The sequence below is a fragment of the Neopsephotus bourkii genome, unplaced genomic scaffold, assembly GCF_033783945.1.
Source record: "Neopsephotus bourkii isolate Nb327-2 ecotype Australia unplaced genomic scaffold, CSIRO-AGI_Nbou_v1 NB_1835, whole genome shotgun sequence".
Lineage (NCBI taxonomy): Eukaryota > Metazoa > Chordata > Aves > Psittaciformes > Psittacidae > Neopsephotus > Neopsephotus bourkii.
Genome location: NW_026902308.1, coordinates 88,774 through 114,600, shown reverse-complemented (window position 1 = coordinate 114,600; position 25,827 = coordinate 88,774). Strand labels below are relative to the sequence as shown.

Genomic DNA, 25,827 nt, shown 5'->3' with positions numbered 1-25,827 from the left:
TCCTACCTCTGACCCCGGGTCTAATGGCATATTACGGCGCATAGCATCCCTTAATCGATCTAAGAATTCCGATGGTGATTCTGAAGGGCCCTGTTTCATCGCATATAGTGCTGACCAGTTTATGGTCTTTGGTATTCCTCTCTCGACTCCTTTTACAATCCCTTTTTGGTAAGCTTGTAATTTTTCTAACTCTGTCGAATGGTTTGGATCCCATTTTGGATCCAGAAGTGGAAAAAATTCCCTTACACCTTCTTGTTTTACTTTATAATAGTCCTCAGCTAGATCTTCTGCTGTTTTTAATATCAGTTGTTTTTCTGTTTCTGTTACTGCTTCTAATAGTAACTGCATATCACTCCAGTCCGGATTATGTTGCTTTACAATGAACTGCAAATGTTTCGTAGTGTTTACGGGATCATTATGATAATCCTTTGCCACCTTTTTCCATGCTTCCAAATCCAAGGTAGAGAAAGGTACTTTAATTAGCACTGGAGCTCCCTCAGGTCCTAGTGCTTCCCAAAGAGGTGCTTGCAGGACATGTTTTTGCTGTTTTTGTCGGGTTTGTGAGGAGACCGAACTCCCTGGGGGAGTAACGGTGTCCTCCGAGTCCATGTCCACCTGTCTCTTTGGTGGAGGCTTAAACACATCTATTAATTCCTGGTCTACATCTTGGTGAGTTTTATCCTGTTTGGTACATCTCTGACCTATATCACAGGATGAACAGCATCGCTTAGGCTTAATTTTAGTTTTTTTTATTATCCCGTTCCAGGGCTAATACGAAGGGATCCTGGGGTGGTATTATTCCACAGGCCCTCTGCCACTCCGGGTGATTCCGGAGGGTGAAAATCATATCTGTATATGATACCTTATCCCATTTCCCTTCTCTTCTTAAGAATAAAATCAACTGTAACATTGTGTTATAATCTAGAGTCCCATTAAGTGGCCACTTCACTCTGTCTTCTAGTTTATAAAGTGGCCACCATTGATTACGATATTTAATTAAAGTTCTCATATTTTCTGTGCCCCCAGGTCCTGCAATTTCTTTCCAATGTGCCAGAATGCATCCTAGGGGGCTCTTTTTTAAGATTTCTTTACTCTGACCTGTTCCCATTTTTATTTTCTACTCCATAATCATCTTTCTTCAAATTCTCTCCAATATTTCTTGCAAACCCTTTTCCATTTCTCTTTCCTAACTTCCTGACAAATCCCCAGGACTCTGTGGCTCTGTCCACAGATTAATCCACTTATTTTTGGTCCCAAGGAATGGCCAGCCGGAAATTTCTGATTATTTTCCTTTTTATATTTTCTAACACATCCAGGACAGTATCTAGCCCACTGGAATTCTGAATGACTATAAAAATAAGCTTTGCAGTGGACACACTGTCACAATAGTCACACAAAATGCCACTTTTAACATATAGTTACAATCCCACAGGACACATGTAGAATCTTTTCTTGGTGTCTAAGGACCTGTTCTGGATGTCGCACCAAGAATTCAAATTTCATTATCTGCCGTAAAGCTAGCCACTGTGGGAGGGGTAGTTGTTCCCTCCCCTAATTCTTAAACTGACTTTGGTTACAAACAAGACACACAAGACAAAAGACAGAAAACATAAACACTTCGTCTGTCTCCGGCTGCTCTCCTTGCGGAGAACATGGAACCACAGATTAGGACTCCACACTCGCTTCGTAGCTATGCTACGTCTCAGTCGCACAAGAGTACACACGGGATCCCACACATTCACACAGCGGTTTTGCTTACCCTTCTGCTTCCACTATGGTCATTAGCAGGTCTGTCTTGGCTCCCAAAATCTGCGATGCAGCGAAAACCGGAACTTGCCTGGTTTACGGCCACCCCCAGGTGACGAGTTCCTGAACTCACCCGACCCACCCTCAGGATCACTAGCGGCCACTCTATCGGTCGTCAAGTCCCCTGCTTGCAAGCCCTACCTGCCAAAAGGAACTACTCTGTGTGCCAGATGTCTCTGTGCACCTTACCAGCAGCCCCGGGCCAAGCGTAGGACTTATAGACCCCCAAAATTACTAACATAAATTTCAAGCATACTGTTTTTCTGCAGTCAGCACAAGTTGTTGTCTGTCCCCGCAGTGAGTGGACGAGAAGCGGAGATCCTCCAGGCAAATGGCCTGGGGAGCCTAGGATATCCGCCTCCCAGCCGGTCCTGCAGTTGACAGAGATCTCTTGTCTGGCTCTCCAAATTGATATGCGGATAGACTCACCAACTCGTTAAAGTTGTAAAGTATCACAGTATCACAGTATGCTAGAGATTGGAAGGGACCTCAAAAGATCATCTAGTCCAATCCCCCTGCCGGAGCAGGAACACCTAGATAAGGTTACACAGGAACGTGTCCAGGCAGGTTTTGTATGTCTCCAGAGAAGGAGACTTCACAACCTTCCTGGGCAGCCTGTTCCAGTGTTCTGTCACCCTCACTGAGAAGAAATTTCTTCTCAAGCTTAAGTGGAACCTCTTGTGTTCCAGTTTGTACCCATTGCCCCTTGTCCTATCATTGTTTGCCACTGAGAAGAGCCTGGCTCCATCCTCGTGACACTCCCCCTTTATATATTTATATACACTAATAAGGTCACCCCTCAATCTCCTCTTCTCCAAACTATAGAGACCCAGCTCCCTCAGTCTTTCCTCATAAGGGAGATGCTCCACTCCCTTAATCATCTTAGTTGCCCTGCGCTGGACTCTATCCAGCAGGTCCCTGTCCTTCTTGAACTGAGGGGCCCAGAACTGGACACAATATTCCAGATGAGGTCTGACCAGGGCAGAGTAGAGGGGAAGGAGGACCTCTCTCGACCTACTAACCACCCCCCTTCTAACACAACCCAGGATGCCATTGGCCTTCTTGGCCACAAGGGCACAGTGTCGGCTCATGGTCACCCTGTCGTCCACCAGGACCCCCAGGTCCCTCTCCCCTACACTGCTCTCTAACAGGTCGTTCCCCAATCTATACTGGAACCTGGGGTTGTTCCTGCCCAGATGCAGGACTCTACACTTTCCCTTGTTATATTTCATCAAGTTATTCCCCGCCCAACTCTCCAGCCTGTCCAGGTCTCTCTGGATGGCAGCACAGCCTTCTGGCGTGTCGGCCACTCCTCCCAGCTTAGTGTCATCAGCAAACTTGCTGATAGTACACTCAATTCCCTCATCTAAATCATTGATGAATATATTAAATAATACTGGTCCCAGTACCGACCCTTGAGGCACTCCACTAGATACAGGCCTCCAACTAGACTCCGCCCCATAGACTACAACTCTCTGGCTTCTCTCCTTCAGCCAGTTCACAGTCCACCTCACTACCCGATCATCCAGACCACACTTCCTCAATTTAGCTGTGAGGATGCTGTGGGAGACTGTGTCAAACGCTTTGCTGAAGTCAAGGTAGACCACATCCACCGCTCTGCCATCATCCATCCACCGTGTTATTTCCTCATAAAAGGCTACGAGATTGGCCAAGCATGACTTCCCCTTGGTGAAGCCATGTTGACTGCCCCTCATAACCCTCTTATCCTTGATATGCCTTAAGATGGCACCAAGGATAAGGTGTTCCATTACTTTCCCAGGAATGGAGGTGAGGCTAACCGGTCTATAGTTACCTGGGTCCTCCTTCTTGCCCTTTTTGAAGACAGGAGTGACATTTGCTTTCCTCCAGTCCTCAGGCACCTCTCCCGTTTCCCAAGACTTGGTAAAGATGATGGAGAGCGGTCTAGCGATGACCTCCGCCGGTTCCCTCAGCACCCACGGGTGCATCCCATCTGGACCCATGGATTTATGGATGTTCAGATTGCTCAACTGGTCTCTAACCCCTTCCTCATTGACTAAGGCAAACCACTCTGTTTACCTGACTTCATCTGAGGTCTCAGAGGTACAGGGCTCTTCAGGACTGCCTCCAGCAGAGTAGACAGAGACAAAGAAGGCATTCAATAACTCTGCCATCTCTGTATCTTCTGTCACCAGGGCACCCATCCCGTTCATCAGCGGGGCCAGGGTCTCTGTCTGAGTTGCTACAGTCCTCTTACTGCTAGCTCTCTTTCTGGAGACGACCATATTGGTCAGCAATGTGACCTACTTGTTCCTCCCTGCGCCTGGTGGGCAGCGACACGTCGCTGCCCTCTCAAAGGCTCTTTCAAGTCAAGGGGCAGGGGGGTGGTCGTCATCACCGTGGGAACGCTCCCCGCCACATCAGCCGCTCTCTCGCAAGGGCTGCTGGGGCTTCGGGAATCAGGAAATGTCGGGAATCGCGATGCCTCTGCGCTATCCCCTCTGATTTTCCTAATCTCTGTTGAACCTCGCAGTCGCTGAAGCATGCCGGCTGCGGCTCTAGCTGGGCTTGCTCCGATCAGCTGACTGTAGGTATGCTTTTATTCAGCGCCGAGACGCATGGGGATGGTTCCTCCAAAGGCATGCGTGCCTCAGTGTTGTTTCCCTCTACATTTATTCTCTAAATTTATACATATTCATAAGGTTGCGCAATATCCCTCTACATATTCATGCCCTATCCCCGCTTTGTATTATAATGAGCTAGAAGGTCCTTTGCGCCTGCACAGTGCCCTCTCTGGTCGTGGGCAAGGGTCTCAAGATGAAATAAATGAGTCTTCCTCTTGTGAGTAGGGGTCTTCAAGATGAAGTAAACGAGTCTTCCTCAAGCCTGAACTTTTCACCTCTGGCCGTCACGCATGCTCTTTAGGAGTCTGGTCAAAGTCCAAACCACAAAGCTGGTCTTCACTGGAACTAAGTAACTGTTTCTCCCCTTATCATTCTGTTTCTCCCCCTTATCAATAGCCTATTGTCCTGGTACTGCATGGCAAGCTTGACACGTATTTGCAAACAATGCTTTCTGTTAATCAGGCAGAATTCTTTTAACCCCCTTGTACAACCCCCTTGTACATTGGTCAACCCTCTGCATCAACTTTAACTGTTCTTCACCTTCCCCCCAAGCTTGATATTTAATGTCTGGTCTTCCTAATGGGAAGTCTTGATACTAAGTTTTTGTTACTGCTGGAAAGCTGTGCTGAAGCAACATACAGGTAAAGTTTATTTTTTGATCAAAAAATAGACATTGTTGAATAGGAAAGCAGGTACTCGTAACCCTGCTTTCTTCTGACACTCATCTGTCCTTCTGGATTGATTTCTTTGCACATTATTTTCTTATGGATGCCAAGTATACAAAGTCTTTAATTGTGCTACTGCCTATATTTATACTGTGTATAAATCTATTAATGTCAGTCTTAAAATGGAGCTTGCAATAGGTAATTTTAGAGTAAAGATGTGCTATTTTTGACTTGCATTATATATTCTGCCTGATGTCAATGTGTAAGGCTAATGGTAGGGTGAGCAAAGTATTGTTTTCAGCTTAAGTTGTACAAACTCACACCAGTCTCACATAAACAGGGTCTGAGTGAGCCTTTTTCCTTACAGGGACCTGTAGCCACTGGTTTTGGTTACAGTGAATAAAGGATAACTTCTCTTGTGATGTGGAGATGCAGGTTTTCTCCTGTGATTTGTGAAAGGCTAAAATTGATGCTAAATTCTAGTTACAGCTCTCTATACCAGGATTTTGCATTGATTCAAAATGTGGCAACTGAATTTCAAGTGATGCATTAGTTAGCATGAGTGCTTTTGTTAGTCTTAACTACCTCTTTAAAGCACACTTTCCTCTTTATGGTGCTTAAACCCTTGTGTTCAGTACTGCTAATATAACTGTTCATCAACTTCTGCTTCTCATTACCTAGAAAACAAGAGAGTAATTGACTTGCTTATGAGGCAGGCATTGAATGTTATACTACAAGTAATAGATGTGGTTTTGTTGCTACATAATTGTGAATGCTCTTATGGACAGCAGCTTGTGGGCAATGTTCAATTCTGCTTTTCCTAATGACCTCTGTTTGTTTCTGTAGCTTTAATGGTGAAAATAAGTTTTCTTATGGTAAATACAGTTTAGAAGGTATATGAAGGCCATGAAGTCTGTTTTGATGGTGCAGCCTTCTGCTTGGGCATTTTTAGTGTGCAATTTTTCATTGAAATAAGTCATGATAGCAGGCTTTTAAATTGCAAAGAACATTATTTTTTGTTGAATTGGAATTCATTCCTTGTATTCTTCATGGAAATACTTTGAAATGACCAAAACAAGAAATTTGTTCACCACTTCCCATTGGCAAGCCAATGTTATTCAGCCATCTCCAGGAAAGCAGGGGTTAATCATGTTAATGGCTACTTGGGAAAACAAATGCTATTACTCAGAATGTCTCCTTCTTCCCCCAGCTTTTATAATGCTGAGCAAGATGTCATGTGCTCTCAAATATCCCTTGGGTCAATTGGGGTCAGCTGTGTACCCTCCTAAATCCTTGTGTGCCCCCAGCCTGTTTGCTGATGGGGTGAGGAGCAGAAGACTGGACTCTCTGTAAACACTGCTCATCAGTAACTAAAACATCCCTCTATTATCAACACTGTTTCCAGCATAAATCCAACACACAGCTCCATACCAGCTACTGTGAAGGAAATTAATTCTGTCCTAGCTACAACCAGCACAGTGCCATAACATAAAAATGGTATTTTCCAAGAGCCCTTTTCCCCTATTTTTTTTTTCTTGAAGAGTTAAAACTGCAGTGTGGAGAGGTTAAGGATATTGCAGTGTTTCTACAATTGACTGCTGTGTGTCTATTGTTTAAAAAATATTTATACTTTAAGTAGCTTTATAGATTAGCCAAAATAATCTAAATTTGTGAATAGCTGCTAACTAAAACAACTTCCCTGAACTGTTACTTGTAGAATATCGGTAGTAACACCCCTTGGTTTTAGAAGAAACAAACTTCTAACTGCCATCAAAGTGTTTCTGCTCACTCTGGAGGAAGGTGTGATATTTGCACATTTCTTCAGTTTATTTTATTGGATTTTTGTGGTTTGTTTTTTTTTTTTTTTTTTTTCTTTCCAGGTCACTCCAAGATCCGAGACCCCCATCAACAGTGTCAGTACTAGTTTAGAAAATGTACTACATACATCAGCACATTCCATTGAGGAGTCATTACCCAAGAGGCCTTCAGGGAAACACTCCAAAGGTGTGTCCTTTTCCACATGCGCACTTCCAATGGGGTAACAAACTCCTATCTCTTGGTGGCAATTGGTGTTATTTTAATTGTGATTGGAGACTGGAATCTTGCTTCTTTACTTCTCAACAAAGGAAGCCACAGAAGGGGTTTTGAAGTAAGGCTATCAGTGAAAAAATCGTCATCAAGAGATAAATATGCTTATTTTTCTGTTGGGGAAATAAACAAGAACTTTCCTTATGAGCTGAAATAGCAGCTTAGCTCTCATGAAATATTCTCAGAGTGAATATCTGACACTATACCACTCATTCTTATAGTAGCAGGTTATTTCTTGGATGAACCTAATGGTGGTGAGTGTTGCTTTTCTGGGGAGAAGGTGTTTAAAACAGCAGTTAGGCTTTTACTTCCACCTTTCTCTTGGTTCCCAAGAATGTGTGAGAAGCTGAGGGAAGAGGAGTGGAAGACAGGAGAGAAAACTTGCACCTTTCTCTGCACGTGTGCACTCTGAACGTTGTTACAAAATAAGTCTTATTTTTGTAATGCTGTATTACATCCTGACCTGGCTAAAACCTGGGCTTAGCAAATTTGAGATAACAAGTATGCATTCCATTTCCACACTCCAGGCTATGATTACAGATATTAAAATGTTGAGGTGAAAAAGTGACTAATAGTATTTTTTTTTAAATGCGTACAAAAAGCACTGTTAAGTGAGGAAAGTCTTTGAACTATGAGCTGCTATTTGTGTAGCAAATAGCTACTCTTTGTGGTATTAATAAAAACAGGTCTATGTGGCAGAGCTAATGTAGGGGCGTTGTGGTTTAAGCTCAGCCGGTAAATCAGAACCACGCAGCCTCTCTCTCACTCCCTCCCCTGCTCCCAGGGGGATGGGGAGGAGAATCTAAAGAATGTAACTTCCACAGGTTGAGATAAGAACAGTCTGGTAGCTAAGGTATAACACAAACCACTGCTGCTACCACCAATAATAATAATGATAAGGGAAATAACAAGGGGAGATAATACAACCACTCACCACCTGCCGACAGATAACCCAGCCTGACCCGGGCAGTGATCTATCCCTTCTGGGTAACTGCCCCCAGTTCTACATCCTGGGCATGACGTGCTGTGGTATGGAATACCTCTTTGGCTAGTTTGGCTCAGGTGTCCTGTCTCTGCTTCCTTCCGTCTTCTCCTCTTCCCTGGCAGAGCATGAGACTCACAAAGTCCTTGGTCAGAGGAAACATTACTGAGCACCAACTAAAAACATTGGTGTTATCAGTGTTGTTCCCAGGCTGAAAGTCAAAAACATAGCACTGCACCAGCTACTAAGAAGGAGAAAAATGACTGCTACTGCTGAACCCAGGACAAGGGGAAATGCACCATCATAGCAGCATCACTAATATATTGCCTTTAAATGTTGGTCTTCAGAGTTCTGTTTCCTTCTCTGCCACTGGCTTGCTGCATAACCTTGCAAATATAGTTTAATGCCACATAAATGGCAATGAATGATTTCAAAGCATATCTTCACTCAGAGAAGCTGATATGGATTGGAAAGTGTTACATGTCTCAAGAAAATGCTCTTAGCTTGCCTGGACCAGGCCTCCTTTTCTGTGACATATTCAACTAGAATCCCAGAAGCTGTAAGCAGCAGTAATTTTTTACAGCAGAATAGTGCTTTAAGTAGCTATTTTTCCAGCTGTAAAAACTATCTGAGTAGAAGAAAATGCAGCACTAAGCAGAAGCATGGCTAAGATTTGTGGCTTCCATCTGATTCAAAATAGGACAGGGTTCAAAACTGTTTTCAGTTGTACTCAGTGGTTGCTATTCCAATACCATATATGCCAAGATTAGTCATGGGTAGCATTTTGTGATCTTTCTGTCTAGCCCTTGTTGGGAAGGATGTGCTTTTCAGTAGGTTTTCCTCTGATCTGTTTTTCTTTTGTAGAATACCTGCTTAGTTTTCAGGGAATGTAGCTTTTATAGATTTTAGAAGAATTTGAATTTTAGAGGAATTTAGAATTTTATAGATTATTCATAGATTGCCTTAGTAATAGCGATAAAAGGAGTCGTGGAACAAATACAATTTTCTTACTAACTGATACTCTCTTTTCTGGTTCACCAGCAACAGAGTGTTGAATTCTCCATGATATATAATCTGTCCAGTAGGGAGTTCTGCCTCTTAAGGTTGGAGTACAGCTGAAGATCATTTGCCTGCCTGGAGCCACCATTGCTCACTTACAGATTTCTGATTCTCATAGCAAATAGACACATCTCTTAATTTAGCACAAACTTTTAAACCTAGAGTACATGAAATTCAGTTGTGCAAGTATGGGTTGGACAGGTTGCTTGATGTTGAAGGTTGTAATTCTTGTGTTGATATTTTCTAGTGAGTCTTGTTTCAGACAGTTTGAGAGGATGGGATTTCTTCTCATGGTCAGAAGTAGTGAGCTGCCCAAGTTCATCATTCCTCTCTTGGCAAAGTACTGGAGCTGGATGTGTCTCAGTGAAAAAGGCTGTAGCTAAACCAGAAGAAAAATGGGAAGCTCATGAAAGGTGCAGTATCCATGTTCTTAGCTGTCTTAGAGACAGTTTGTATTAATCCAGTGAATGGTTTTAATCCTGATTTGCAGAAATGTTAGTAATTTAACTTACTCTGTATGTAGTTGAACAGTGAACAGGTTTATAGTAAGCTTGGACCTGAAAGCTGTCAGTGGCTGTATCTTCCCTAAACCACACTTTGAAAGTAGCTTTTAGTATAAAGTATTTCCAGTTTCTACATTGGAGAGAGATGAGAAGAATGGAGTGTATTGCTGAATACTCCCTAAGCTGTGGTGGAGGTCTGTATGCACTTGTTTGCATTAAGTGGTTAGCTGGAAATTTTCATACATGCTTCATGTAGAGACTTGTCAAATACATAACTTCTGAATAATTTCACCATCCTATCTGCGCAGAATATTGCTGCCTTGGGAAACAAATTTATACAATGAGTGTCACTGCAAACACAGTGGTTGTTTTATGAGTATCAGGTATTTAGAGTTAATTCTAGCAATCAAATCCAAGGGTTAGTGTACTTTAAAAAAAGATGTTTGGATGCTTCCCCTGTGCTAGAAGATTATTGTATATTAAGAAATTTCTTGAAGCCTGTATGTTGCATAAATCACGCAGCTTGGTCTTCTAGAGTTGTAGTTCACTTAAGGTTGCAGGTCTGATTTGGCAGTCAAGACAGTACTCAGGAGTTTTTAATTTAGTTTAAAAAAAAAAAATCAAAACCATTGCATTTCATCTGAAGTCTTTTCTGAATGTGCAGTTGTACTCTGTGCTTATGTAGGCAGGCACTGAAGCCCATTATCTGCCCCGCAAAACCAGGTTAAGTAGCTCACCTTTGGGCTGTGTCACAGCTGGGAGTTCCACATTCCTGGGGTTGCACTTGAAGTCTGGCAAATTTATGTTGTTAACTGTTAATAAGTTAACTTTTGTACTCTCTAGAGATCAGAGTCAGTATGTATTTGTCTTCCTTGTCACTGCCCTTTCCACATAACAATCCTGTCAAGTGAGATCAGGGATTGCTATGACAAGATGCAAAGGGGGGAGGAAGCCGGAGCAGAATGGACTCTTGTAACTGAATGAAAAAGAGGGTTCTGATCTGCCTACTCATGCAATAATTGTGATAACTTTTTTTGTGCAAATACTCAAAGGCGCTCCTTATTGATGTTTGGAAGTCAAGGCCTAGATTCCTTCATGAGGGCAGCCCTTTTGTGGTTCACCGGCACTTTACATGAGGACCAGCAGGTCTACAGCTTGCCCAAGAGTTGCAGTGAGTTGGCTTCAGTGGAAAGGCATGCTGTGTATGGTTACCAGTGGCTCCAGTTTGAGTTCATGACTCACTAATGCACACTTATAAGCACTTTTAATTATATATACACCATATGCCTTGTTCACATACCTAAAATAATGTTTATATCAAGGATATGCCTAAGGGCATTATCTTGAAGCTGCTGAGTGGTTCTTTTTCTTTAGTCTTGCTTGAGCTTCTTGATTATTTTGCCTCAGTAAAGGTGGTAGAATCATACTGCTTGGGCAGCTCTGTCAGTCCCTACATTATTAGCTACTAAACCTGTTAATTAATCAAAATTTCACAGAGGTATTTGGAGTTTTTATTTACAGTAGTGTCATAGAATCATAGAATCACAGAATAGTTAGGGTTGGAAAGGACCTTAAGATCATCAAGTTCCAACACCCCTGCCATGGGCAGGGACACCTCACACTAAATCATCTCACCCAAGGCTTCGTCCAACCTGGCCTTGAACACTGCCAGGGATGGAGCATTCACAACCTCCCTGGGCAACCTATTCCAGTGCCTCACCACCCTAACAGGAAAGAATTTCCTTCTTATATCCGATCTAAACTTCCCCTGTTTAAGCTTTAACCTGTTACCCCTTCTCCTGTCACTACAGTCCCTAATGAACAGTCCCTCCCCAGCATCCTTATAGGCCCCCTTCAGATACTGGAAGGCTGCTATGAGGTCTCCACGCAGCCTTCTCTTCTCCAGGCTGAACAGCCCCAACTTTCTCAGCCTACCTTCATATGGGAGGTGCTCCAGTCCACTGATCATCCTTGTGGCCTTCCTCTGAACTTGTTCCAACAGTTCCATGACCTTTTTATGTTGAGGACACCAGAACTGCACTCAGTACTCCAAGTGAGGTCTCACAAGAGCAGAGTAGAGGGGCAGGATCACCTCCTTCGACCTGCTGGTCACGCTTCTCTTGATGGAGCCCCGGGTACGGTTGGCTTTCTGGGCTGCAAGTGCACACTGCTGGCTTATGTTCATTTTCTCATCGACCAGCACACCCAAGTCCTTCTCCACAGGGCTGCTCTGAATCTCTTCTCTGCCCACCCTGTAGCTGTGCCTGGGATTGCTCCGACCCAGGTGTAGGTCCTTGCACTTGACATGGTTAAACTTCATGAGGTTGGCATCAGCCCACCTCACAAGCGTGTCAAGGTCCCTCTGGATGGCATTCCTTCCCTCCAGCATATGAACAGCACCACACACCTTGGTGTCATCGGCAAACTTGCTGAGGGCGCACTCAGTCCCACTGTCCATGTCACCGACAAAGATGTTGAACAAGACCGGTCTGATTTGGAGAAAACTCTAGGAACATATTTACCAACAGAGTTTTCAAATTGACAAGCTGGTATTCTTTATTGTGGCACGGGGAGACACGGGGGATAACTCCTCCTAACGTGTGTCTCCCTTATTGCTACAGAAGCTACTGGGCATACATGCATATTCATGAGGTTACCTATGAATCACATTTATTTTCCAGAAAGTTTCCTGCATGCGTACAAAATTGTGGTGGCTGGTCTCTGAGTGTCGTTTACTTCTTCCAACAATCTTCATCACTTCTGGCAGCCTTTGAAGCACTTGCAGTAGATGCTCATACCAGCTTAATTGGTTTGGTAGCACAAGAGACATAATAATCCTCCTGTCCTCCTACTTATCAGTTAGTTTAACTGTAGCCCACCCTGGATACTTGCCATTCCCAGATACTCCTTATCCTTGCATCCTTTTCTTCTAGACTGTTTTTCTTAAAACTATGTCAACTATAACAGTTTATCTTGTACAAAAATTCTCAGTATGTTCTCTATCTGCACTCTATTTTTTTTCTATGTATCATGCACCCCACTAATTTTCCATTGCTGTTGTTACAAAGCCATCAAACTTAACATTACATAAAACTGATTCTAAAGGCTTATATATTCCATTTTGTAATTTTGTGCCACCACCTTGTCTCAGATCCCAACCCCGATCCCTGAGGGACACCACTCGTTACTGGTCTCCAGCTGGACACTGAGCCATTGACCGCAACGCTTTGCGTGCGGCCATCCAACCAGTTCTTTATCCACCGAGTGGTCCACCTATCAAATTGATGTCTCTCCAATTTAGAGACAAGGATGTCATGTGGGACAGTGTTGAATGCTTTGCACAAGTCCAGGTAGATGACATTAACTGCTCTACCCCTGTCCATCAGTTCCGTAGCCCCATCATAGAAGGCCACCAAATTGGTCAGACAGGGTTTCCCCTTAGTGAAGCCATACTGGCTGTCACCAAGTACCTTGTTGTTTATCATGTGCCTCCACATGCCTTCCAGGAGAATCTGCTCCAAGATTTTGCCAGGCACAGAGGTGAGACTGACTGGTCTGTAATTCCCTGGGTCATCCATTTTCCCCTTCTTGAAAATAGGTGTTAATTTTCCTTTTTTCCAGTCCTCAGAAACTTCACCTGACTGCCATGATGTCGTGGTTTAAGCATGGTGAGCCATAAATCACACAGTTGCTCTTTCACTCCCTGCCTTCTTGCCCTCCCCCTGCTCCGAGAGTGATGGGGAGGTGAATCAAAAGAATTCAAGTCCCACGGGTTGAGATAAGAACAGTTTAGTAACTAAGGTATAACACAAATCACTACTGCTGCCACCAATAATAATAATGATAAAGGAAATAACAAGGGAAGAAAATACAACACCTCACCACCCACCGACCTATAACTCAGCCCCCGCCCCCCCCAGACCGACCAAGCACTCCCTGATACCTAGTCCAACCTTGCAGTGCACTAGCACTTCCAGGTAACTCTCAGTTGCATCCTGGGCATGACGTGCTGTGGTATGATATACTTCTTTGGTCAGTTTGTGTCAGGTGTCCTGTCTCTGCTTTCTCCCAGCTTCCCGTCTTCCCTTACAGAGCATGAGGCTCAGAAAGTCCTTGGTCAAACTAAACATTTGAGCAGTAAATAAAAACATCGGTATTATCAGCACCATTCCCAGGCCAAAAGTCAAAAATCCAGCACTGCACCGGCTACTAAGAAGGAGGAAAAATGACTGCTACTGCTGAACCCAGGACAGTATCCATCCCTTACTCCATACCATTCACGTCATGCTCAGATCCGACATTTTCAATATACCATCGCTCTTACATATATACACCCACATACACACACAGGCAGAGAGAAAGATAATTTCTTAGTGCAGGGACCAGTCCCTATAAAGCTGCTGATTCCATCTGGTCCATGATGTCAGGATCCATCTCTTGTGACAGTCTTTCAGAGCAGGAGAGTCTGTGTGCATTGTTCACACTTGTGAATCACCTGGGCAAGTGTCCATTGCTAAGTCCACCTCTCGATCTTGAGTCGATCTATATGCTGCATCTCTCCCCTGATGGTCTGAAATGTCATGGGCCCACCAGGCTCAAAATAATTCACCCTCCCCTTCAGCAGTTTCTGCAACTTGTCACTGGGGCCTCCATACAGCTGCCTTCCATCTCTGACACTTCCAAAGCACTGTAGGGGCCCAGTGGACTAGATCCTCTCCCATGCTGTCCCACACACCCTGCCACTCATGACTGTCCATCCTCAGGGAAAATCTCTTGGTCCTCCTATATCGCCGTTTAACCCCAGACAAGACCAAAACCTGCCTCTGTTTAACTTTTGAGATCACACAAAATGGTCATGGGTAAAACACAGTCTGTATGTGTGCCAACATGCTGATCCCCATCACAATCTGCAGGCAGGTCCCAAGGGTACCCAAAGGCCATTCAAAACCTTCAGAACTCTCAAATGATTCTGCTGTACTTGTCACTGGGGCTGGTGTAGCTGCTGTGCTTGCCGGCTCTCTCACCACCAGTTTCTCTTTCTTTGAGTCCAGATCTTCCTCCTCTGCCTTGCTGGGAAATGCTGCGTGGTCTCCTACATCCTCCACTTGTCCTGGGTGCCTGAGACTGGACCCAGCTGAGCTTCCCAAAGGTGGTATCTTGGTCTCCACATCCTCCTGGGGCTCGGGCTCACAGGGCTCAGCGGGCGGCTGCCTGGAAATGCTCTGGGCTTGGCTGCGGGGCTCGGCTTTTCTGCCGCCTTCTCCCACTGTTTGGCAGCTGCCTCCTTCCGCTCCTTGACTGCCCCCCCCTCCTCCACCGGCAGCCACTCCCTGCCGGCCTCCAGCCCTACTCCCGCTGCCATTTGGTCCCTGGGAACGCTCTCCCGGGCTGCTTTGGCCAATGTTGGCTCCTGGGGCCGCTGCCCCTCAGCTCCCTGCAGCTTCACGAAGACGGAGGCGAGGATGAGGGCCAGGATGGTAAAGAGCAGCGGGATGGCCAGGTACAAGTCCACGGCCACGTCCATCCTGCCCTGCTGCCAGAGCCCGCCCGTATTGCAAGTCATTACCATAAAGTTCCAGAAGACAAGAACCTTAGCCCAAGCCCCACACTTGATAAACACTAACACAGCAAATACCGGCTGTAAGTAAGGTTCAACATTCTGAAACTTTAAGATGAAGAGAAACAACTTTGAGATCCAATAAATCACCATTGTGATGAGTGGCTGTTAATCCAGTCAGGTCTGTCGTTATCTCAACCCTTCAGGTTCTTAAGATTGCCTCAAACCAGGTCCTCTCCTACAGTAGGCCTAAGGTCTTCATTCTCACATTCCCTGCATCTGCCTTCCAAGACTTGGGTGGTGTGTTCAGAGCATTTGCCAGTGAAGACCGAGGCAAAGAAGTCATTAAGAACCTCAGCCTTCTCCAAATCCAGGGTAGCCAGTTCTGACAGTTTCTGGAGAGAGCCCACGTTGTCCCTAGTCTGTCTTTTGCCTGCAATGTGCCTATAGAATCCCTTCCTGTTATCTTTCACATGCCTTGCCAGGTTTAATTCTAACTGGGCCTTAGCATTCCTAACTTTGTCCCTAGCTTCCCAGACAACATCCCTGTATTCTTCCCAGGCCGCCTCTCCTTGCTTCCACCTTTTAGAAGCGTTTTTTTTCCCTTGAAGTTTCCTCAGCAGCTGCTTATCCTTCCAAGGAGGTCTCCTCCCTCTCCTGCTTTACTTCCTTCTAGTTGGGATGCAACACTCCTGAGCTTGGAGTAGGTGATCCTTGAATATCAACCAACAGTCTTGGGCCCCTCTGCCCTCTAGGGCTGTATCCCATGGAACCTTACTGAGCTGGTTCCTGAAGAGGCCAAAGTCTGCTCTCTTGAAGTCCAGGGCAATGAGCTTGCTGCACACTCTTCTCACTGTCCTGAGGATCTCAAATTCGACCATCTCATGATAGTTGCAACCAGGGCTACCCTGGAGCATCACATTTCCAACAAGCCCTTCCCTGTTGGTGAGCACGAGGTCAAGCATGGCACCTCTCCTTGTTGGCTCCTCTATTACTTACAAAAGGAATTTGTCTTCCACAGAATCGAGGAACCGTCTGGATTGCTTGTGCCTGGCCATACTGTCCCTCCAAGAGATATCAGGGTGGTTGAAGTACTCCATGAGGACAAGGAATCCTTGCTCCTTATGAATTCATCTTGCTTTTATTTATTCTTGTTTAAAGATTTGTTCTGAATATGTGTACTGGGCAATATAGTTCTCTTATTAAACACTAGAAAATGACCAGCTTTCTGCTAAAGTAAGGTTTGTCAATGAAGTACTTGATTTTTGAGTACTGTGAAGCCTGTTTGGTTTGGCTTTAGTGGGAGTTAGATGATATTTCTGTTTATAATGAATCAGAATCAAGCTACTCTGGAAAAATGAAAATTTTATGAATAATATGCTGGTAAATTCAGCCATGGCAAGGAGTTTGCCTCACTGTAATGCATTCCTCAGACAGATTCCTGATCTTGGATAATGCAATGTAGTTGTCAATATCTAATGTGAGACTATAAACTCATATTTAGTACTATTTGCCTTTTTTATGTCTCTTCAGAAGCACAAAAGGCAACACTGAGGCATGTGCATTCCTTGAGGGACTCTCTTGTATTGGCAGTTCATGTTTATGAGGTCCTGGAAGTGCCTGCTATAGCACATCAGTTTCTAATGGAGGTGAAATTAAGAACCATTACCTCAACAACTATGGAAGCAATAGCATGACTTTCTGTCAGTAATGGAAACAGCATAAGCAACTTGAGCTTTTATTTAAAATTCTATTAAATGAGCAAACCCAGTTTTTCTCAAATCTTTAGGTAATAGCTTAATGCAGCACATCTGGAAAAAATGTAGCAGAGTCAGAATAAAACTTTACCTGTTGGACCTAATGCTTAAACCTGCATTTATACTGAAAATACTTTATAAAGTGAGGGTGTGGGGGAAAGGGAATTTGAAATCTAAGGTCCTTTCCAACCCTAACTATTCTATGATTCTATGATAGAAAACATGTTAGGCAAGACTTTAAGAAAAAATGACGGTGAATATTAACTGCTGATTCTTCTCTCTTGGCAGTTCCTGCTGCAACCTGATGGCAAATAGCTCTCACTAGGACTGGACATTTCTATGTCTGCTGCTTGAAGATTAAGGGCTGTGTGAAACGTTCAGAAATGCTCAGCTGTTCATTTCATCTCTTTAGAACTTAGCACCCCTTATAATATCTGGAAGTGTCTGTTTAAATAACCCTTTTCACTGCCATGTTAAACAGAGGGATAGAGGAATTTAAAATAAATGGTTTGCTTATCCTTACAAACTGAATTGGACAAAAATCAAAACCCACTTTTAAGAGGAAAATAAGTGATTCATGTGTTCCTAGCAAACCATAATGTCCTTGCCCATTTTTTTACATGCTGTCACAAGTGTACTAATGACAAAATGGCAACTTTCTTGTGTATGGCATGCTTCATAAGCTTTTATAGCTGGTTAAGTTTTAGCTGGTAGATATTCCTTCCCTTCCTGTATCAGTTTATTGTTAAATCCCCCATTTTCCAGAGCATATTTTTCATTTTCACATACCTTTACATTTAGATTGTTTTTTTCCAAAAGGTGGTTCTTTGAGGGCGATAGGCTTAAAGTACAGTAATTGTATCAATAGCTGGAGTTTTTACAGGTAGTTGCATATACAAATTAGAAATGTTTACATCCCTCACAGATTTTTTGTGTGTGTGTCCATCTGAAAACTCATGAGAGCTTAAAGTAAATCTTGGGTTTCTTGCTTGACTTTTGATGTCAGCCTTAGAATTCTGATACTGTGGCTTTTCTCTGCAGGCACGGGAGGCTGTTTTCAAAAGAATCAGACTACAGTAAGGAAAAGATACCAGGCTTTGTAGGACTTGAGTTAACATTAGAGGAATTGGTGGTATTGGGAACTGGAAACAAATTCTGGTTTCAAGTAGGGCAGTAAGTCAAGGAGGAGATGCATTTTCCTTAGTACTGAGCACTGACAGGACATACTGGTCTGGTTTGGAGATGAGGAGGTGGGTGGAGAGGAAGGATGAGAACATGTTGGAAAAAAGAAAAAATAAAATATTGTTTACTTTGCCAGCAATTTTCTTTGCTTTCCCTACTACTACAGCAAGTATTTCTTTACTCTGCTTCCCTTCTTTCTAAACTGGAAGTGACCTGTCCTGGGTTCAGCGGTAGCAGTCATTTTTTCTCCTTCTTAGTAGCTGGTGCAGCACTGTGGTTTTGCCTTTCAGCCTGGGAACAGCACTGATAACACACCAGTGTTTTTAGTTGCTGCTCAGTAATGTTTCCTCTGACCAAGTACTTTGTGAGTCTCATGCTCTGCCAGGGAGGAGGGGAAGCTGGGAGGAAGCAGAGACAGGACACCTGAGCCAAACTAGTCAAAGAGGTATTCCATACCACAGCATGTCATGCCTAGGATGTAAACTGGAAGTTACGCGGAAGGGCTAGTTTACTGCTCGGTTGGGCTGGGTATTGGTCAGCAGGTGGTACTGTATTCTCTTCCCTTGTTATTTCCCTAATCATTATTATTATTGGTGGCAGCAGTAGTGATTTTGTGTTATACTTTAGTTACAGGACTGTTCTTATCTCAACCCATGGGAGTTACATTCTTTCGATTCTCTTCCCCATCCCTCTGGGGGGGAATGAGCGGGGACTGCGTGGCTGATTTACGACTGAGCTTAAACCACGACATGACCTTATTTAGTAAATGATAGGGCTTTATTTCCATGGAAGTGATCATTTCTCACATTCAGTATCTGGCACAAAGGAACAGATGGACTACAAAGTAGAAACAATGAATGTAATGATACTTATGGTAGTGAGAGAGATCTTTTGCAAATGGTAACTCATGAGTCTAACTGCAGGGCATGCAGTTAAAGGGGAGGACATTTTAATGAGTGTTCTCCTGCACTTTAACTACCATCTGATGCCAACCTTGATTCACAGATCAGAAGACCGTGGGTGATTTTATTATATTTTTTTAGACTGCAGATTCAAACTCTGAAGTAATTGGTGCTTTGTGTTCTCCAAGGATCACTGTGCCAGAGCTTCCGATTCTTGTGTTCTAGATATGACTGTGCTCAAGGTTTATTGTAGTGTCTTGTTTATGTATCCATCAAGCTGGGGTGGTTCTTGCTTCACATCAGGGCTGGATTAATGTTTGTATGGCTCTAAGGAAAAGCTCTGGTTTATGTCAAAATATTTGGGATTCTTCCAGATGGTGGTCAGAAAGGTTCTTTGGACACTCTTTTTAGACAGAAACAAGTTCTTCTCCTTTGTTTTGTTTAAATAGTTAGATATTATTTCTTAAATTATATGTGCCTTCACTAACCTGTATCTCCTTTTGCTAATAACCAGATATTGAGTTGATTATAAATAGAATCAAAATAAAGAAAAAAATATGCTGAGGAAAGTCAAAGCAGTGAAATTTTGTTTATGTATTAAATTTTATTTGGGGTTGTTTGAAGAAAGATGGGTTCTGTTTCATGCAGGCTTCATGTGGTTTTCATACGCTGCATCTGTTGAAAATGCAAGAGCAGAGACAGATGTTGAGACCTGGATTAAGAGATTTGACAGCTGTATGGTAATGAAAGCATCTAGAGTTGTTCATGGGTTGATGCTAAGAAGTTGAGACTAAAATCTCATTTGCAGATTGTAGGTAGTGGAAACTGGGAGAAGTTTAAGGGGTCATGCTGCCCCAAACCTGTGTGGAGCAGGGTATCTTAAGCATTTGATGCTAGTGCCATCAGATGCATTCCTTCAATGGAGGAGCTGTGGCTCTAGTCCATATGGTGTATCTGTTACTGTGTGCCACACAAGTACAGGAGGAGACATATAGTCAACTTTAGCATTGATGAGGTGCTGTCAGATTTTATTTGTAATTTAATGTTCTCTTGCTCTTTTATGCTGGAAAGTCATATGCTGTAATCATGCAATACATTTGTTTTGATTAAAATGATTTTTTTTCTCAGGTGCTAAGCTAAAAGGTTAATGTTTCATTTGCTTTCTGACTTGTTCTTTTATGTCCCTGGGGAGAAAAAAAGAAAAAAAAAGGCAGTAGACTTGCTGTGCTGCATTACTTTACTGCCAGAAGTGAATGTATTTCATCATTATATGGTGCGGATGCTATTTTTAACAGTAATTTGAAGGGGTAGTCCTGCTGAAAGGAAATGGCATAAAACACAGCAGTGCCTTAGATTATCTCCATTGTGTTTTCCACTTCTGTGGATGAATTAATTTGTATCATTCAAGCAGAGATATGGTTGGACCCCACCATATTTTCAAAGTATTCAGACTTTGTTTTCTTGTAAGTAGTCCTGTGGAAGAGTGTAATAAGTGAACTTTGTCTGCAAAAACAGTAGGTATGAAATGGATATTAGTGGCTTGGGAAGCACAAAGTTTGTGTTCCTTCCTGTCCCTGTTACTAAATAGTTCAGGGATTTGATGGATCTCCTACTACTGCAAAAGATGCTGGGGAACAAGGGTGTTAAACTCTAGTTTTGCTAGAAGTGTGTTTTGCTTCATTAGGTAATGCATGCTGAAGAACCTAGTGCCAAGTGTGGAGTGTCAAAGCTTTAAAACTCTGAGATTTTTACTGGATGAGGTTTTGTTTTGGGGTTTTTTTGTTATGTTTTTGTTTGGTTGGGTTTTTTCCCCTTTCAGTTTCTGGGCACTCTCACTGCCTTGGCAAATACTAATAAAATCTACTTTCATCATCTTTTCCCTCTTACATTTGCTTCATAGATATGTTAGAAACAGTTGTCTAATAGTTGATACTATCTCAAAATAAGCTTAAATGCTGAATTAGAACTTTTTTCTGTCTCTTTAAATTACTGGTCAAATCTTGTCTGGGATCCAGAATGAAGAAACAATGATTTATAAAAAAAGTAGAAAAGGGAGCAAGGATATTAAAGCCTGAGACCAGAGACCTGAAAATGTACAAGAACATAATTGCCAGCAAAAGGAGAACCTCACGGAAGTGGCTGTGCAGAAGGATATCTGTTTTTCGCTGAACTAAGTGCTTGAATGCATTTGTGGCTCTTGGCAAGGCTGTATGTACTCAAGGTTTTGCCTATTCAAGGCCAGGTTGGATGAAGCCTTGGGTGATATGGTCTAGTGTGAGGTGTCCCTGCCCATGTCAGGGGGGTTGGAACTTGATGATCTTAAGGTCCTTTCCAACCCTAACTATTCTACGATTTTATTCTAGATTAGTCCCTGAGCCTCGTGTTTTTACATAGTATGCTAACAGAATATTTTTTCATTGTTAGCAAAATTTTCATGTTATAATTCTTTAAGAAAAAAAAAAAAGCTGATATAAAATTATTTTGTCCTTGATGGTTATTGCAGACTTAGTCATGAGTTTCAAGATGCCAGTACTGTTCTCAAACATGCAGAAAACACCACATGCTTATTTGCATAAGCACTAAACTGTATTGGTCCGGAATAGCTTCCTTTTAAATAAGACTATCTGGATGTATTCATGTGCCTTTGAGTTTGAAATGCACACTGCTGCTGTATTTTTGCTTCGGAGTTAGAAACTCTCTTAACTCCTTTAGGTAGATGAAGAAATCCTTCAGCCAGGGTTGGAGCAGGTGGCATCTGACCTCAGAGCTCTGGTGTTTTATCACCAGGTTGCCCTTCAAGCCAGGGCATGCTGTCTGAGCAGCTGCTGTGCTGTAATCTCGCTGACATGAGTCCAGCTATACTGACATATGGTTACATGCTGCAGCTCACAAGTGGTATTTGTGCTGTAGAAAAAAATATATGAATATATGTATAAATAAAATGTATCATTAATATGTATACATGTAATATTCAGGTCCTGACTTGGTAACTTTTAAGCTTAAACTGTTGCTGGGCAAATCCTCATGTGATGCAACTGTGATTACAACTAATTGTTTTTATGCAGTGGGGACTGGGTCTTGTTAATAAAGAGTAATAGCATATTATAATTATCAAAGTGGGACCTAGAAGACTTAAGTGAATAAAATCTAGTGTGATGAAGAAAAACTAATGGATAGTAGGCAACCTTAACTCAGTTCCCATTTTCCTCATCCTTCCAGAAAAGGTAGTTTGTTGGTAGTTCAAACTGCACCCAAAGGTGGCATCTTGCATTACTTCACTGGTAGGTTCAGGTGTGTTGGTGTGAGACTCGATTTGTCTGTCTGTATGTAGGACACTGCTCAAAGCTTCAAAGCAAAGGCTTTGATTCCTAGGATTCCCAGCTGTGGAGACTACCTGAATGTGTCATGTTTTCCCCATCTGGTTTTCTTTCAGGGTGCATTGGCAAGGTTTGTATTCTCTTTTTAAGCTCAGGGTAAATGTCTCTTCCATGTAGACATAGAAACTTCAAAGGCTTCAGCTGAATTGTGTTTTTTTTTTCTCTGATGATGTTTAGGATTTAGTGAAGCCTGGCATTTCTGGGATTTGACACACTTTAGCACAAAATCTGTCATTAGGAAAGGGCCTACACTACCAAGAGTGTTTTCCATGGAAAACTGACTTTGCAGTTTTAGTTTTGACATTGAATATAGCATTTGGATTGGAACTAATCATCTGGCTTGCCTTGGGTTTGCAGGGGTTTATGAATTATGTGCCAGAGAAAATTCTTTCTAGGGAAATATAAAACTTCTCTAGGATAAGCTAACCTCTTAAAAAATAAGAAAGACAATATTTTCTTTAAAAGGAATCCAAGAACAGCAAATAAAATAATTACTTGATCAGGTAAAACTATACTAAATATACAGCACCCTATTAGTAAGTAAAAGTATTTATATACTAACTTGAACATCTCTCTTGATTGCAGAGCTATTTTTACTACCATGGGCTGTGTAATTAGATACGAGAAGCCTGCTTATTTGAATTGCCTGTACAAGAATGTATGTCAGTGGTTACTGAAGCTGCCTTCAAACTGTTTGGGCTTATGGTCACTTTTGCAGGAGTACTTTTCAAAAGAGAAGTCTACTCTAGTTAAATCAGAGGAGTCAGACACTGGGCAAATTATCCAACCAAATTCACAGCTGTATTCATAACTTACACATGCTTTGCTCAGTTGTATGAAAATAGCTAATTAGCTAATGTTAGATGTACATTAGCTAGCTTGGGGAATTAAATTCTGAAGTTATTTAAAAATGCAGCAGTACCTCAGCCACCAAGCAACAAAATTTCAGCACATGCTTACTTTCAAACACTGCAACTAGTCTGAATTTGTTGTAGGATACCTTTAAGCCTTCAGTGTTGCAATTATTTACCTAAAATCATGCTTGAAAATGCCTAAGTGTTTCCATGGTATTAAAAAACATAGTTAAGTGTTCCTTTCTGGATATGTTCTGCCTGATATTACAAAGAGATACATCTTTGCTTGATTAGAGCTGCTTGAATAAAGGAATATATTTTACCTGTTGCTCAGTTGTCCTTAGCTAATGTCTAACTCTTGGCTCTGTATCATAGAATCATAGAATCACAGAATAGTTAGGGTTGGAAAGGACCTTAAGATCATCAAGTTCCAACCCCCCTGCCATGGGCAGGGACAACTAGCTCTAAACCATATCACCCAAGGCCTTGTCCAACCTGGCCTTGAACACTGCCAGGGATGGAGCATTCACAACCTCCCTGGGAAACACATTCCAGTGCCTCACCACTCTAACAGGAAATAATTTCCTCCTTATATCCAATCTAAACTTCCCCTGTTTAAGTTTTAACCCATTACCCCTTGTCCTATCACTACAGTCCCTAATGAAGAGTCCATCCCCAGGATCCCTATAGGCCCCATTCAGATACTGGAAGGCTGCTATGAGGTCTCCACGCAGCCTTCTCTTCTCCAGGCTGAACAGCCCCAACTTTCTCAGCCTACCTTCATATGGGAGCTGCTCCAGTCCCCTGATCGTTCTCGTGGCCCTCTTCTGGACTTGTTCCAACAGTTCCATGTCCTTTTTATATTGAGGATGCCAGAACTGCACACAATACTCCAAGTGAGGTCTCACGAGAGCAGGATAACCTCCTTCGACCTGCTGGTCATACTCCTTTTGATGCAGCCCAGGATATGGTTGGCTTTCTGGGCTGCAAGTGCACACTGAGGCTCATGTTCATTTTCTCATCGACCAGCACCCCCAAGTCCTTCTCCGCAGGGCTGCTCTGAATCTCTTCTCTGCCCAACCTGTAGCTGTGCCTGGGATTGCTCCGACCCAGGTGTAGGACCTTGCACTTGACATGGTTAAACTTCATGAGGTTGGCATCAGCCCACCTCACAAGCGTGTCAAGGTCCCTCTGGATGGCATTCCTTCCCTCCAGCATATCAACCGAACCACACAGCTTGGTGTCATCGGCAAACTTGCTGAGGGTGCACTCAATCCCACTGTCAGTGTCAGCAATGAAGATGTTAAACAAGACCGGTCCCAACACCGATCCCTGAGGGACACCACTCGTTACTGGTGAGACAAAGGGGCACAAAATCACAAAATGGGGTATAGAAACCTTTATAAATAGTTTTACGTAATGTTAAGTTTGATGGCTTTGTAACAGTAGCAATGGAAAATTACTGAAGTGCAGGATACATAGAGAAAAAAAAATAGACTACAGCTAGAGAACATACTAAGAATTCTCACAGGATAAATCGTTATAGTTGGCCTAGTTTTAAGAAAAATGGTCTAGAAGAACAGGACACAGGGATAAGGAGTATCTGGGAACTGCAGGTGTCCAGGATGGGCTACAGTTAAAGTAACTGATAAGTAGGAGGATAGGAAGATTATTATGTCTCTGGTGCTAACGAACCCATTAAACTAGTATGAGTATCTACTGCGCGTGCTTCAAACGCTGGCAGAAGTGATGAAGATTGTTGGAAGAAGTAAACGACCCTCAGAGACCACCACCACAATTCTGTACGCATGCGGAGAACTCTCTGGAAAATGATGTAACCCATACGTAGCCTCATGAATATGTATGTATGCCCAGGGACTATATAAGGATGGCTTGTATAGCAATACGGGGACACACGTTAGGAGGAGTTATCCCCCGTGTCTCCCGGCGCCACAATAAAGAATACCTGCTTGTCAGCTTGAAAACTTTGTTGGCAAGTTTGTTCCTGGAGTTTTCTCCGAATCAATTTGGCACCCCAGATGGGACCCTCTCTGCTCGGCTGCAGGACCCGCTGAGGACAGGGCTCCCTAGGGCCCTCGGGAATTTTTCCTGGAGGGACCCCTCGACTCATTCGGATCACTGCGGGAGCAGACAAGGACCATCTCATAAAAGGTATTCTTTTTTTTTGTATAGTCTGTAAGGTGCAGGGGGCACCTCGGTTTGGTAAATTGGTTTGGTAAATTGGTTTGGTAAATTGGTTTGGTAAATTGGTTTGGTAAATTGGCTTGGTAAGCGTACGCATGGTTTGGAAGCCTTCCGTAAATCGAGATAAGAAATCTCGTAGGTAAAGGCGTATACCCGGCTGCTAGCGTCCGTTTGGTATACACCCGCAAGAAGCAGGGGGCTTCTTGTGGTTTGGGTCCTGCAAGACACAGGGGGTGTCTTGCAGAAAAGGTTTTGGATTTTACTGGTATACACCCAAAGGAAGCAGG

At 43.1% G+C, this 25,827-nt stretch overlaps 2 protein-coding genes across 2 annotated transcripts in view; one reads left to right on the top strand and one right to left on the bottom strand.

Moving 5' to 3' along the window:
• Positions 1-6,786: 6,786 nt before the first annotated feature.
• The window catches only part of LOC133207227 (zinc finger CCHC domain-containing protein 14-like), a gene marked incomplete at its 5' end in the record, with an annotated part of 71,203 nt that continues 52,162 nt past the window's right edge, over positions 6,787-25,827 (top strand). Inside the window, one exon of the mRNA XM_061343954.1 lies at positions 6,787-7,078. Within this exon, the coding sequence (XP_061199938.1) occupies positions 6,787-7,078 (292 nt within the window). The remainder of the gene's footprint in view (positions 7,079-25,827) is intronic.
• On the bottom strand, positions 14,107-15,323 carry LOC133207226 (uncharacterized). The gene is given in 2 exon segments (XM_061343953.1): positions 14,107-14,934; positions 14,937-15,323. Coding segments are annotated over 2 exon segments (714 nt in total). The 5' UTR covers positions 15,276-15,323; the 3' UTR covers positions 14,107-14,559.